Below are 14919 nucleotides of genomic sequence, written 5' to 3'. Positions count from 1 at the left end.
TACTGAAGGCTCATGTGACTGAAGACTGGAGTAATCGCTGCTGAAAATTCAGCTTTGCATCACAGGAATAAATTACATAAATACTGTATATTAAAATAAAAAAAAGTGTTATTTTAAATTGTAATATTATTTCACAATATTGCTATTTGTGATCAATGCAGTTGATCATTATATACATTATATACAATGATGTCCAAAAAGGTCCTTGAAAATGCTTTAAATTTAAATGAACATATATTTAACTGTTGGTAATAAAAAGTATAAAGTATATGCAGTTCCTGTTTATAAATTGAGCTGAACAACAGGGAGACACTCACTCTCTTCCTCCCCAAAAGAGTTGTCCACAGTGATCCACTCCAGTGAGATTGAGAAACCGCTGCCTTTGGTATCAGATGGATCTTTCTGGACTCTCAGAAGCAGCACTTCAATGGTATGAACATGAGAGCGCACGTGAGCCAGGCTGTGAACGATGATGAACGGCTCTCCTAGACGCTCACTGAACATCGGCTGGGAGTAAAAATACAAAAAACAGCATACATGCAAAATATGTAAATGTGTAAAAAAATGTCATGGGAAAATAGCAGATGAATTAAACTCTCAATCAATCTCAAACCAACAATTAAAAACAAATATTTTGATGAGTGAGAAATGTAACTTAAGTAAAAATACTGGTCGACTTTCCCCCACCTCCCATTTAAGATGTGAACTCTCTCCCCTCTTGCTGGTACGCAAAAGAGTCAACTTTCCGGTTCCATCGGACAGTGCGGCCCAAGTCGCGGAGGTCAGGCTCAGGGAAGCGCACAACTGCTCCCCCTCACACAAGCTTGGGTCCGATTCAAAAAGGAACATCTCACGAGGTTTGCCCAAGGCTGTGTCCTGGGAAAATAGTAGATGGACACCTGTCAATTATGCTGTCTCTGAAAACCACACCTCAACCGTCTCTACACCATAGGGAACAGAAGTCTAAGGGCATTTTCAGACCTAAAATTGTTACAATGTTGCGATTTCTTTTGGGTTCGGTTCACTTTCACAAGGAAACATTTCTAAACGGACCAAAATTTGTTAATGAAAGTCATATGCGAGTAAATTAGTCAAAGTTTGCCAGACCAAATTTCAATTAGGCATTTCACTTCATCTTTGCTCCAGATTAACCCACGATTCATTTTGAGAGGCATTGACCACAGGCAAAAACCCTGCTTTTCACACAACTTACATAATTATTCATCATATTTTGTGGTACAGCCTGGATTGCTTTCTCACCACAAGCGAACCGCTCCAGAGTTCATTTTCAAGCAGGCCGAGACCACCTTGTACGGGCGATCTCGGACCGATTTTGCCATGTTCATATACACCTAAACAAACTGAAATAGTTCCGAAACAAACACTCCAAACGAGCATTTTATAAATAAAAAAATTAAAAAATGCATACATAAATATATGAAGAAATGTAAAAAACAAACAAAAATCAATGAGTAGTTATACTTTTATTTCCTTATTTATGTATAATTATATTTTTTCCACATTTATTTATTTTTACAAACATATTTCCATTTATTGGAAATAAATACATGTATAAATAAATAAATGAAAAAATAAATGTGAAAAATACAATTATACATAAAAAGGAAATAAAAGTATAACTACTCATTTATTTTTGTTTTGTTTTCATTTCTTTGTATATTTATTTATGTATTTTAAAAAAAGTATATTTATTTATGCAGTTATTTATTTATTTATTTATTTATTTATTTATTTATTATTTTAGCAGCTTGGGAATTCCATATGAAAACGGAAGCTTGTTTCTGCCATGGAATAAAACAATTTAAAAGATAATTTCGACTTTTAACTCACTAACTCACAACTACGAGATATAAACTCACAATTGCGAGTTATAAAATCAGAATTGCAAGAGAAAAAAGTCAGAATTGCCAGTAACAAAGTCAGAATTGTGAGATATAAACTCGTAATTCTGACAATTTTTTCTTGCAATTGCGAGAATTGCAAGATAAAAAGTGCCAATTACCTTTTTTTATTCTGTGGCAGAAACAAGCTTCCATACCTAAGTGCTATATACACTAAAAGGGATATTTTTATATAGACATGATTAATCTGTGTATGTATTTTGGTGCACAATGCAAATGGAAAATACATGCAATTGCAGTGAGGTAGGAACATCAATGGATCAATCCGTAAAGGGAATGAATTTGAACTTTTCTGGTTACCAGTTCAGATGATTAAAACTAAACTAATAAAGCACTAAGCATAATAAAGCACAAGTTAACATAAATTCAACCCCTAATGTGAAAGAACTTGTTTTGTGTACCACGACGATCCACCATCTCACTACGATCATTTTCTTTACAAGGGCTTATTGAATCAACCTCTAGCCAAAAATCTTTTAAACAGCCAATGAAACTATTAAGAAGTAAAACTAATAAGTGTCATACATCCAAGTCTGCATGTTCCTGAACTTCAAAGGCAGCAATTTGAAAAGGATTACAATGAACTTAATAATCATCAATTACACTCTCTATAAGGTAGCTATTTTTCCAAAGAATTGGGCAGCAATTGGCCTTTGGTTGCCATGGAGCTTCAAACAGATCCATCTCAGTTTTCACTTCTTTCCCAGAGGTAAAATGCCCCTCTAGTCCCTTTGAGAGAATACAAACAGTCCCCAAGGAGAGATAATTGCAGTATGTTAACTGTAATTATAGCGCAACTGGCATATTTCATAACGAGTAATTTCTTAACCCAGCATGTCAGTAGCAATAGTAGACATAAATTACATTCAAATCATCAGCATATGATTTAAAAATAGCTCAGAACAAAACATGCTGCATTTCATCTTATTCTGCATTTGTGAATTTTAAATTATATTATGCATTTGTGAATGTTAACTTATTAAGCAATTGTTTGATTCCTTTGAGAAAGTAATGCATCTGAAATCAAACTCCTTAAAATTAAAACACTAAAAAACAGAAAATCATTTAGGCATGACAACATGAACATGAATTGCACATTTAACAGTCTTAATAAATTCATTTTTAAAGATAATTTTTTTAGAAGAAGGTAAGCTAAAACAGATTTAAATGAACATGCACAATTAAATATCCAATACCAAAAATAAATGTGGAAATACCTCACATCCCTAGATTGTCATTACACTATGAGCACTATAAACTGCTTTCTATTATTTATAAGATGACTGTGGTTTTAATAAAGCAAATTAGTAAAATAATGAACAAGATAAGCAAGTAAGGTTTTTTTTTTGTTTTTTTTTTAAATACTGGTAAGCTCAAGATTTGATCATAACTTCTACCCTGACACAACTATAAACCATGAATGCCCTCTGCTGGTAGAATAAAAAAACAGAAAGTCTAAAACTACATGCTGGATGTTTCTCAATCAGCAGGCTGCATTGAGGTTTTGCATTTCTGAGGTTTGTAGGCTAAAGTCCTCCTTAGCATTAAATGCTAGAATGATACAACCCTTCAAGTTAAGACATCCTTTGACACAGCTGTATCCCCTGGTTCAAAACATATAGAACTGTAAACATACTTACATACTTCTATATGTTATATTTCCACTGTAGAACTGTGTTTGTCAACCTTTTAACTCAAAAGCCGCCCATTTTCAACACAATAATAGAAGGCCCTCCATATTGGCTAAGATTTTTCACCTTGTACCTCTGCTGTAATTATGACCGCATTGCTTGTTTTCAAACTTCTTTATTAACAGAAACTGGGAGTGTTGATATTAAAGGGGTCCTATAATGCTTTTCCACTTTATTTAGTGTGTAATTTAGCTGTTTGAGCATAAAAAAGATCTGCAAGGTTACAAAGCTCCACTCCAAGGGAGATATTTTACATGACAAGAATCCACTTTCCAAGAACTACAACGGACGACTTGTTTGGACCTCAACGCGTTTTTTCCAGATCTTATGAAGTCACAATGTTACTCATTTAAATAATCCACGCCCACAGAATACACAAAAAAGGGGACGAGGCCTGGTGGAAGTGTTTTTTTTCCCCACCCCATTTCCAAAACTCATTTGTTTGACCTTCCTATGGCTGACGAACTTTAGAGTGGTTAAAATGTATTTTAAACACTTTTCCTGAACATTATAACCCCAATGTTTATCTGTGCGTTGCACATTTTATGGAGAACGGCTTGATTTCTGTTGCTTTTGTAAGCTCTTGCTTTTTTTGTTTGACGGTTCACCGCTCCTTAGGAAAATTAACCATGGTTTTGTGATCTATTACTGTTTGTATTACCTTAGTTTTCCGATAAATATCACAATTAAATAACATTAATTGTATATGCAATATACATAACATTGCATATCAAATGTATAAGAAAATTACAAAAAAAACATACCACTCTGAAACGTCCTAGGAAATCCGTGCTTGCAGAGTCCGTGCATAAAATCTGTTCTGCACGATCCTCTTGTTTGTTAACATTGTCAGGGTCTGAATCGTGCTCGAATTCGTTTGAAATTGACGCCATCCTTATTCATATTTCCACTAGAGAAGAACTCGCAGTTATGGAGGTGGGACATTTCCCGAACACGCGCTAAACGGTGGCAATCACAACACACTAGGCCAGCTAACCAATCACAGCGCATTTCATATTTCGGAAGGAGGGGCTTCATCAAAATCGGTGTGTTGCCGTGTTCGAGCCAGATTGGGTAGAGAGGTGCTGTTATAATGTAAAATATGTGAAAAAAAATGTGTTTTTTTAACAATCAAGCATGAAAACATATTCTAGTACACCCCAAAAACTAAATCAAGTCTTCGTAAAGGGGCATAATAGGACCCCTTTAAATGAATTACACATGATTCATTCTGTAATACTAGGCTATAAGATACAAGATTGTGATGTTTTTCAATAAAAATAAGTTGTTGAGGGGGATATATATATATATAAAATTACATAACTTGAAGTCCAGTGGCATCCTTGGAAGTTTGCTGAGTACCTATTTACCTGTTTAGTACAGTAGCTATGTGCTCCAGGGTGGAAATATAAGTTCATCAAAATATATGGCCCTTATACTCCATATTTCAGAAATGAAATTAAGAGACTCACCAATGTGACTGTTAGATTGAGAACCCGGCCCTTGCTGTCAACAAAGTAGACGCTGTCTTCGTACCAGGGATCTATATGAAGGTAGTTGTACATACCAAATGCTCTCACATGGTCCAGGGTGTACTGACTGTCTTTCAGTTTAACCTCAGCCACAGCTGAAAGAAAGAAACGCATAACTGATGCAGCAGACTTGGAAAAGGCATCCCAAACCATATATGATGTCATGTGCCCTAAACACAGCTTTGGGCTAACTTTAAGATCATAACAAAGATGCACACATTTGGTAGTTCATAAAAAGCACTGCACATGTTGTAGAGCTGCATTATCTGAATGTGGTTTAGAAGGACTGTTTTAATGACAATACAGCTCACAGTGCGGTTAACAAAAGCCTTTTGGTATATGTCACGCTGATTTGAAGCAACAAATAAACACTTATACAATGAATAAAAACAGACTATAACAGGTCAAATAAATGTTTTTCTCACCTGCATCAAGTTCTACATTGTAAGTAGGAATAGAGTCCAGTGAAAGCCTGTAACTTTCAAAACTGGGATCCAGCAACTCTCTGTTTACCTTCAATGAGCAATTCGGTGAAGCCATATTTCTTAAAAATTATATTCCAAAGAAACAGTACATTCAGCTCGAGGACAAATGTCTTTAATAAAACCAAAATCTAACGTTGCTAGTAACAGGAAATAAGCTTTTACTGTAATGCACACGCTAAAACCCGGACAAGTTTTCAGACGGACCGACCGCATGGGATTCTGGGAAATTGAGTCTCTGTAGGTTTCGTTTTATAAATAATCAATCAATTATTATTGAAATATATTTGTTTACATTTTATTTTTCATTTGTTTACATCTAAAAAGATGTAACTGCTAACTTTTGTTATCTAACTCTAGTTTAAACAGTCTAAAATAGTATTTTTCTTTTTCAATAAAAGACAGTTTGTTTTATTTTGTACACTTGTATACACATAGCTGGAATGTGTAAATGTGTTATGCAAATAATCAGACTGTTTTTAGCAATACATTTTACTTTGTGACTCATGCTGGAGTGGATTTGCATTTGGCAAGCCTATTTATTAAGCATGAGCGTTTTTAAAAAAATATATATATATATATTTCCAGAATAAATTTTCATAATATTCATCAACACTTAGCCTATAGGCTATTTGGTGGATGTGAGTATAACATAATCTGTGTTAATGACAGGTATTGTAATTGAACTTGAAAGTCATTCATCAGCACTACAAACAAGTGTGTGAATGTTTTTATCTAACTAACTTTAATTTTAATTATTTAATTATTTAGTTGATACAATTTCCCTGGTGATGAAAACTGTTGCATGCTTCACTATTCAAATTTGGCCTGTCATGCAAAAAATAATTAAAAAAATTGTAGGCTATATGTAATACAACAAAGATGAATAGAGATCACATTTGGATTTAAGTATCAGCACAACACACTGCTGTTAAATTATAAATTATCCTAAATCTTGTTCATCAGGACATGATCATCTTAAAATCACCTGAAATCATCATTTTATATATGGGCTGTTGTTTTGTTGCATTGATTCTGACACACATTTTGCTCAAGCATAGCCAATGATTTATCACTGAATAAGTTCAAGAATTCTCCTTGTAAATCTTCTTTATTTCATCTTGTTTTAGGTCATTTAAATGGATTACATCTAAGGGACATTAAATAGTCTATTCAGATTTAGTCACCATTTGAATATAAAAGTGATGTTGACATTACTGCACAAAGTTCAGTGAGTTTTAAGCATTGTTATCTGTGAGGTTTTTTGGTGTTTGTTAAGGTACACTGAGAAAGAATAAATGTCTAGCTTGTAGAATGACAGCAATGTTCGTGATCACCTGAGACACAAAGGAGAAGCGAATTTCTTCTTGCCTGGGGGCTGGTAGTAGGTTATAAAAAGAGAGAGCTCCTCTTAACAAATGAGCCACTGCTGTTTGGATTTCCCAAGAGTGCGTGCTTTAACAGGTATGTGAGTCTGTGTATAGGTAAGTGTGAATTTTCACATTTCTATCATTTTTAATATATATATATATATATATATATATATATATATATATATATATATATATATATATATCAGGGTGCGATTTGTGAAAAAAAACAGAGGGGGGGATGTTTTGAAACATTTTTTTTATTCATAAAAATAAATCATGAGAACATGAACTTCATTCAACTGCATTTGCTGCTCTGGACCCTTTTCATTGTTCCCAGCTAGCTAGCTAGAGTTTTCGCGCTGAAAAATTACATAAATATTTGTACTTGGTGACATTCTGAAAAGCCATACATGGATCAAAGCTAATGGACAGGATCAGATAAATCAGAGCTTAGATTCTCTGCCCGAGAATTTAGTTTCATTTAGTTTCATATTTGTTAAAATATTATAATGTTATTTTTTTCCATCTATGTTGATTTATGAAAAGTGAACAGCACGAGTAAGATAGGATGTGCAGTATATCGGGAGACTTGGAGTGGGTCAGACATGATTTTGACCACTTCATTAAGTTTTGTTTTGTAGAAAACCTTTCTTTAAAGTGAATTTCGTTTTGTATAAATTGTATCTTAATTTTAATACATTTTTCATTAACGATTTGCATGTATTTAATAAATAAGAAGCAAATATAGCAGACATAGCCTATAATCATATAGGCGCGCCGCGGTCACTTGCACTGCACGTTAACTGGAGCGCATCTCATCATAAATTAACCGAAACTAAGTGTATGCCTGCCTCAAAGAGAATATTAAGAAATATATCTAAAGAAAGCTTGAAATGTCTTTAAACGAAACAATTCAAAACGAAAAGAAACAGGCAACACTCTGATGTAATCCATGCATTTCTCCATATATGCGCATTCACTACGGAGATGGCGATCGTCAACTTCATCTTTGCTTCATCTCAACTTCCCTGGCGCCACCCCTGGGTTTAAATCGGGCTCGGGCTTATAATTACAGTTAATGTGTCGGGTCGGGCCGACAAAGTCAATTCGCCTCATTCGGGCTTCGCGTCTACCGCGCCGCGCGAAACGCCTTCGCGCCCAGGACCTAGACGCGCGTAAACGCGTCTTTACATTGACTTAACATTGAAGTCACTCAGAGTGAGTGAGTAATCAAAAAACCTTTGCGTTTAGCCTCAATTGAGTAAAACACCGTATGTGTAACTTCGGCCATTCATAGTGGTGTGACTGGGCTGCTTGTCATCATAGAAACAGATAATCAGACTGTGATGTTTATTCCCGCTTCAGTAATGCTGAATATGCGGCGTAAAAAAAGACCTGCAACCGTCTCGCAAGTGTTGATAGGCTATTACTCGTGAGGTGTAACCAATCATATAGCGCCGTGGGCGGGACATTGAGCATGTCTGCAGAGTGGTGATTACAGAGAGGTTGCGGAGCCAGTCAAAGTAGCGCATTTTAAAATAAAATGGACTTTAATCAAACCACGGATCCGTGATAAGTTTTGTGATCCTCCTCGCCACTAGTGAAGTAGCACTGATCACTTTGAGGGGGGGATAAATTTATCCCCACCGGGGATAAAAATAATTAAGCAGAGGCAGGGATACATATATATATATATATACATATATATATATATATATATATATACATACATATGTATGTATATATAATATATACATACACATGTATGTATATATAATATATACATACACATGTATGTATATATATATATATATATATATATATATATATATATATATATATATATATATATATATATCATTACACAAAAAAAAAACTAAAGTAGCCTACAACTTTCATAAAAATAGCATTACATATCAATTGCTTTTCTAAATATCTAACACTTATTTCCTGTTGTCACCTTCAAGAATAATCATAGTCCTACTATTTTAACTATTTTTTTTTTTTTTTACAAATATTTCTTTATCTTTAATTATATATAGCCTTTATATAATCACGGTGTATTTTTATTTTTATTTAATTTTTTTTATGTATGGCTATAGGCTATTCACGTTATATGTATTGAATAGGCTATAGCCTGAATACTGAATAGGTAGCATAGGCTACTGTCTGTTCAGCACTGTTTTCAGACGAACATGTTAAAATATGTTTTGTAATAGAAATACAAATGACACGTGTAGGCTAAACACAAATGGTATGTATATATTGTTTTTGCAGAAGGGCAAAAATACAGTGGATACAGTAACTGCAGGCGGCTTTGTTTTGAAGCGCGCGAGTCTGTCAGGATGAGGCACGTGCGACGGGAGCTTCACCTGCCGCTCACAGTTTGTATTTTACTGTGGAGTTCCGCAGGTACGCGCTGGATTTATCTTCCACTTTTATTGTTGTTTACCTCAGTCATTCTGAACGTTTTGCTTAATTTCATATCATTGTTGTCATCCTAAAAGCTTCACAGACATTTGTACATTAAATGAATAGATTTTAGTAGCCTATTAATCTCCATCCTGACAGGAGCGCAACGTGTCAACAAAGTGACACCAAAATTCGGAAGCCTCAATGGCGGCACGAGACTGACCATAGAGGGGCAAGGTATCAAAAAAATAATCAATATGCTTTTAAATTAATCCCAAAATTCAGATTTTGCACATGTTGGCTGTAAACTACTGCGGTTTAAAGTCTCTTATAGCATTTTTTTCCCCCCACTCAGGTTTTGCTCAAGCCAATCAGTTCAATCTCAATGCCAATGACCCAAACTTCGGCAACAGTGTGACGCTGGTGTCCCGAACCAGATCTGTTCCCTGTGATGTCGAGAAAGACTCCAGTCACTCCAATCAGATCATGTGTTATACAAGGTAAGCAGTGAATGAATCAGATAACCTAAATATAATCTTCTTTTATCTTGATTAGTCATTGCATTGTATTAAGTAGATTTCTTTTACATACTCAAATGTGAAAATCATATAGGAAAGGGATCAGGGATATATAAGGAGGAATGTACATTTCGACTAATTTCTAAAACTTAGGGAGAAATTAATAAAATTAGTGGATATAGAGCCTATATAAAATTGATCTCTCAAACCTAAGTGAATTGTTTTCTTCTGTGGAACACAAAAGCATATTTTCTTTTAGGAAAATTTTTAATCCATAAAAATGACCATAAGACCTCCAAGCCTTCTGAGTTCATACAAGCTATGTATGAGAAACAGACCAAAATTAATATAGTTTATTCCCTGAAAATCTTCCCCGCTCTTGCTGCTCCCAAATCTTATTCATGCAATTTGAAAATGTGAATATTTACATTTTTGTATGAACTTTCTTTTAATGTCATTCTAAATTATTCTGTATGTATGTATTATTAAAAAAAAAACTGTTGCATTTTTAAATTCCCTTTGCATTTGATTGTGTAACAGGTTTACTAACAGACTTTAGTCTAGACATATTTGTGCATAAATGAGGAAGATAATCAAATTTGAATTATTTTAAATAGTTGTACCGCATAGTGTTATGTCCAATGTTGAAAGCTTATTTTTTCTCAAAGAAAGCTTTATATTTCATCATATTCAGAGCTCTGCCAGAAGATGACTATGAGGTTCGGGTCAGCGTGGATGGCGTGCCAATTCCTTCCAGTAGCATTTGTAATGGATATCAGTGGAATTACTGGTGCATGTTCTATGTAAGTGAGATGGACTTCATTATGCTACTTACTAAAATATACTCTTCTCAAAATACTACAATATATTCATAAAAACATGCACTGCTTTCACAGAGCCGAACATACTATACACCTAGCATTCAAAGTATCAGTCCACTCTCTGGTCCCCCAGGTAGGTTTTGATAGTTTTTGTCATTACTCTGCTGCTTTTGGTTTGTAAAAACTTTCACAAAAAAAGAAACTGAATGAACTTTAGGGACTGTGGTGACACTGCGGGGAAGAATCTATACTGATGTGTACGGAAGCAACACGGACAAAAGCTCAAATGGCCTGGATGCAAGATTTTTAAGGTCTGGAAATATTTGATTCACAATGGAAAAAATATAACTGAATGTTAAATATATTCAGTCTTGACATAAGGTGTGTCTGAAACTGTTTTAATGTGTTTTATTTGAACAGAGCGTACATGGGAGGCATGCCTTGTGAACTTCTAAAGCCTAATTCAGATGAAAAGTAAGTATTAAGTTACTAAATGTAAACATTAAATGTGAATGCACCCTCCATAAATACACATACATTTTTTCAGGTATGGCCTCTTTTTGGATTCTGAGGGCAGTCAATGGGGATCTATGAGCTGTAAAATGACTGGAACGTATGTTGGTGAGGACACGCTATTATTAAAACATTCAATAATTATTCATTCACTATAGATTTGTGTCAGATTAAATGTCATTGTCTTTGGTTTTCAGGTCATCACAACCTCAGTTACATTATCGACGGTCAATTTGGGAGGTCAGAGAAGTTTGATTTTACTTTACTAAACTTTACATCAAATTCTCTGCATGCTGTTAATAGAAAAGTAGACAAAACACATATTTTCTTTTTTTTAGGAGTTTGCCAGACTTTGGGGTTTTCAGCATCTCATCACTGAACAAGCTTGCCATGTTCCAGACATACGCAGGTGTGGATAACATTTATTCTTCTTAAATAATACAGCATGGAATTGCCTGCACAAAATCAGATTTGTAAAAAAAAAAAAACATGGCCTGTTCTCTTTCAGAGGTGACAGGAGTTTCTCCCTCTGAGGGCAGCATATTGGGCGGCACATTACTGACCATTCAAGGACATTACTTTGATGAGACTGACCAGCCAGCCATGGTGTTAGTAGGAGGTAACCCTTTGGAAATCAATATTATATATATATATATATGTATACAGTATTTGCTATGTGATATACATAAAAAATAATATAATACAATTAATTATTGTGACTAATTATAATTATGCAAATGGATTAAAATACAAAAAGATTATTTTTTGTTATCATTTTTTCCCTTAGGTCGTGAGTGTCAGATTCAGAGTGTATCAAATGAGAGGATTGTCTGCATAACACCTGATTATGAAAGAACCAATATGACAGTGTTTCCTGGTGAGAACCTTATGATGACGTAATATTACTGTAAAAATCTTTTCCATAGACACTGTTGCCACGACAGTGGAATTCTGTGCTCCACACGCGAGAATATTTGACTTTGACACTGTTGAAGCATAACACATTATTTCAAGCAAGACCATGATTCTCTTTTGTCACGTAACTGACTGTTTTCAACAGGACATTGTATATCAGAGGCCATCACATAACTGACAGCAAGGAAACTGGAATTTAAATAATTCCCTTGTATTCGTCTCTTTGATTGTTTAATTTAATTTAATTTAATTTAATTTAATTTAATTTAATTTAATTTAATTTAATTTAATTTAATTTAATTTAATTTAATTTAATTTAATTTAATTTAATTTAATTTAATTTAATTTATAGTACAGAGTATTTTTTCCTGGTTAATAATGGTGGACGTGTTCAATAGCCATGACTATAAGGTATGTGTTCATACAGAAATTGACATTGAAACCTACCCTGAAAAATATCCATTGAAGTAAAAATGTACAAAATGCTGAGGTCTCTCCTACTATTTATGAAATTAATTACACATGTAAAATGCACATTCCTATTACAGTACTGTCTTGATTGTATTGAGTGATGATTAAATGATCATGTTTGTAGGTGGCAGAGGTTTTAAAATGGAGATGTGGAACAGATCTTCTCCGAACCTTCTTGAGGACGTCCTGAATTATAATTCCAGTAGGCCTGGATATTCTGTCCAGTGGGTGGATTCGCTGTCCTATGTTTGGCCCAATGAAATTGATAATTTTGTGGCACGATTGAGTGGTTTCTTTGTTCCAACGGAGACCGACAACTACTATATCCGAATCAAAGCAGACGACCGATGCCAGCTATATTTCAGCAAGACAGGTCTTCCCCAGGATAAGGTACCTGAATGATAATAAAATCATAATTTCATAATTTCAGTATTATCAGTGCTAGCAATTATCCTGTTAACTCTAGTCTAGTCTTTTTAAGCATATATCTGAACTTAAATGGTTATAATGTATGAATGCTTTGGAATACAGACCTAAGGTGGATCTATTTTAAAGAAAGGCACTTAGCAGATTATTGCAGAAGTGAAAGCAGCATCAGAAAAATTAAAGTGTAAAAAAGTTAAAGGTTTAATATAGTTGTAAAGCAAATGTACCGAACTTAATGTTTTTTTATTTTACACAAAATATTTTACAAAATAATTTGGACTGAAGCCATGTGTTTAACCAAGTTGTTTACGAAATTTGAAGTTGATATCACGAAAATTAAGCCAGCTTTAAAAGGTTTAAAGTACCCTTTCCATGGTAATGATGTCCAATTTCAAAAAAGGTGTTTCAGATTTCGAATGATACATAATTTAAAAAAAGGATTACAAAGTGACTGCTTGCAATACACTGACACACAGGCTATGTAGAGGCTAGTAACTTACAAGCATATTTTAATTTAATTTAAATGTAATCATTTTGTTTATTTCAGGTTAAGATTGCATCACAGCCTTACTATACAGGCATGTTCTTCAGCTTTAGCACTCAGAGGTCAGACGTCATGCGCTTAGAGAAGGGAAAACCGTAAGTGAAGGTTTTCAAGTAAAAAATGTTTAAAAAGTTATTAATGTTTGCTCTCTATTAGTATTTTTGTCATTATTATTGACTATATTGATTACAGTATAGTCAATATGAAACATCTTTCAATGTGCTACAGGTACTACATTGAGATTCTAGTCCAGGAGTATGGAGTAGTAGCATCAGTGGATGTGGCCTTTTTCAAAGAGATCAGCCCTTTCACTGCCCAGCAGACAATTGAAGCTGTTAATGAGAAACAACGGATTAACGCATACTATGATAAAGTCCCTGAAAAACAGGTAAGTGAGCTCACATATGCACTTCAGGGAAAGGAATGGCCTTAGAAATTCATTTTCTGCACTGCACCTGCAGAAACTCAAGTCTCAGATATGATCTCCTCTACCTGCAATGTGCATTTTTTTTTATTCTTTATTGTTTTAGGTGGTTCGTTTCGTGGGGTGGATGCCAAAAGCCCCCATCAATGAGGTCCAGACTCTGAGAATCAGCAGTGATTGTTTCTCTCTGAGCAACTGTGAAAACACATACTACTTCCTGGCATATGGAGATCTTAAAACAGGTGCATTAGCTCACACAGCACTATAAATGTGTGTTTGATGAAGCTAAAATATCTCATTTTTATGTGCTTCTAATTTTTGAATTCACCCTTCTGCATTACATCTTTGTGTGCATGTTTGTAATGTTCACTGGAGTTGCTTTGCATGTTTTAGGGCCGATCCCAGTTAATGGATCAGCGATGGAGTTGCAAAACGCTCTGAATGATTTGTGGACAATTAAACCAGACAGCGTTACAGTCACAAAGCAAGACCTGGATAATGAGTCGCTGTACAATGTGACATTCAACTCTAACAGAGGTGAACTTAATTTTTTTTTTAAATAAAGATTCTTTGACTGATTTTGCTAACAAAAACACTTACTTGAGATATGTACTTTAACAACATTTCCTGTGACCAATTACCCATTAGACTAAATTTCAGTAAAAATATTAATTGTAATAACAAATGTTTGTAATGAAACTAATTTATAAATGCTACAGTTAAAACATCATGTTCTTACTGGTTAATTGGCCAACAATGTGTCACTCTTTATTTAGTCACCTCTATATTTTATACATTTTTATTTAACAGGACAGTAATGTATGTACATGTAAAATACTGTTAGATATGTTTTATTGAAAGTAAAAAGTACAAAT

At 34.2% G+C, this 14919-nt stretch overlaps 2 protein-coding genes across 2 annotated transcripts in view; one reads left to right on the top strand and one right to left on the bottom strand.

The window, feature by feature from the left end:
* nudcd1 (NudC domain containing 1) overlaps positions 1-5818 on the bottom strand; it is a 28259-nt gene extending 22441 nt beyond the window's left edge. The window contains exons 1-4 of the mRNA XM_084131234.1: positions 5571-5818; positions 5086-5240; positions 688-876; positions 318-507 (exon numbers count right to left, since the gene is read on the bottom strand). Coding sequence (XP_083987360.1) covers positions 318-507; positions 688-876; positions 5086-5240; positions 5571-5685 — 649 coding nt within the window. The 5' untranslated portion in view covers positions 5686-5818. The remainder of the gene's footprint in view (positions 1-317; positions 508-687; positions 877-5085; positions 5241-5570) is intronic.
* A 3527-nt stretch (positions 5819-9345) lies between these two features.
* LOC311093611 (fibrocystin-L-like) overlaps positions 9346-14919 on the top strand; it is a gene marked incomplete at its 5' end in the record, with an annotated part of 69667 nt that continues 64093 nt past the window's right edge. The window contains 17 exons of the mRNA XM_084131138.1: positions 9346-9412; positions 9572-9649; positions 9768-9912; positions 10625-10733; positions 10827-10884; positions 10969-11062; positions 11172-11225; positions 11299-11372; positions 11462-11504; positions 11603-11673; positions 11773-11883; positions 12052-12141; positions 12775-13040; positions 13624-13715; positions 13849-14008; positions 14151-14286; positions 14438-14581. Coding sequence (XP_083987264.1) covers positions 9346-9412; positions 9572-9649; positions 9768-9912; positions 10625-10733; positions 10827-10884; positions 10969-11062; positions 11172-11225; positions 11299-11372; positions 11462-11504; positions 11603-11673; positions 11773-11883; positions 12052-12141; positions 12775-13040; positions 13624-13715; positions 13849-14008; positions 14151-14286; positions 14438-14581 — 1792 coding nt within the window. The remainder of the gene's footprint in view (positions 9413-9571; positions 9650-9767; positions 9913-10624; positions 10734-10826; positions 10885-10968; positions 11063-11171; positions 11226-11298; positions 11373-11461; positions 11505-11602; positions 11674-11772; positions 11884-12051; positions 12142-12774; positions 13041-13623; positions 13716-13848; positions 14009-14150; positions 14287-14437; positions 14582-14919) is intronic.

Source organism: Abramis brama (assembly GCF_963993115.1).
Source record: "Abramis brama genome assembly, chromosome: 12".
NCBI lineage: Eukaryota > Metazoa > Chordata > Actinopteri > Cypriniformes > Leuciscidae > Abramis > Abramis brama.
The sequence above is the reverse complement of the archived record's forward strand: the minus strand, read 5'-3'. Positions and strand labels throughout refer to the sequence as shown.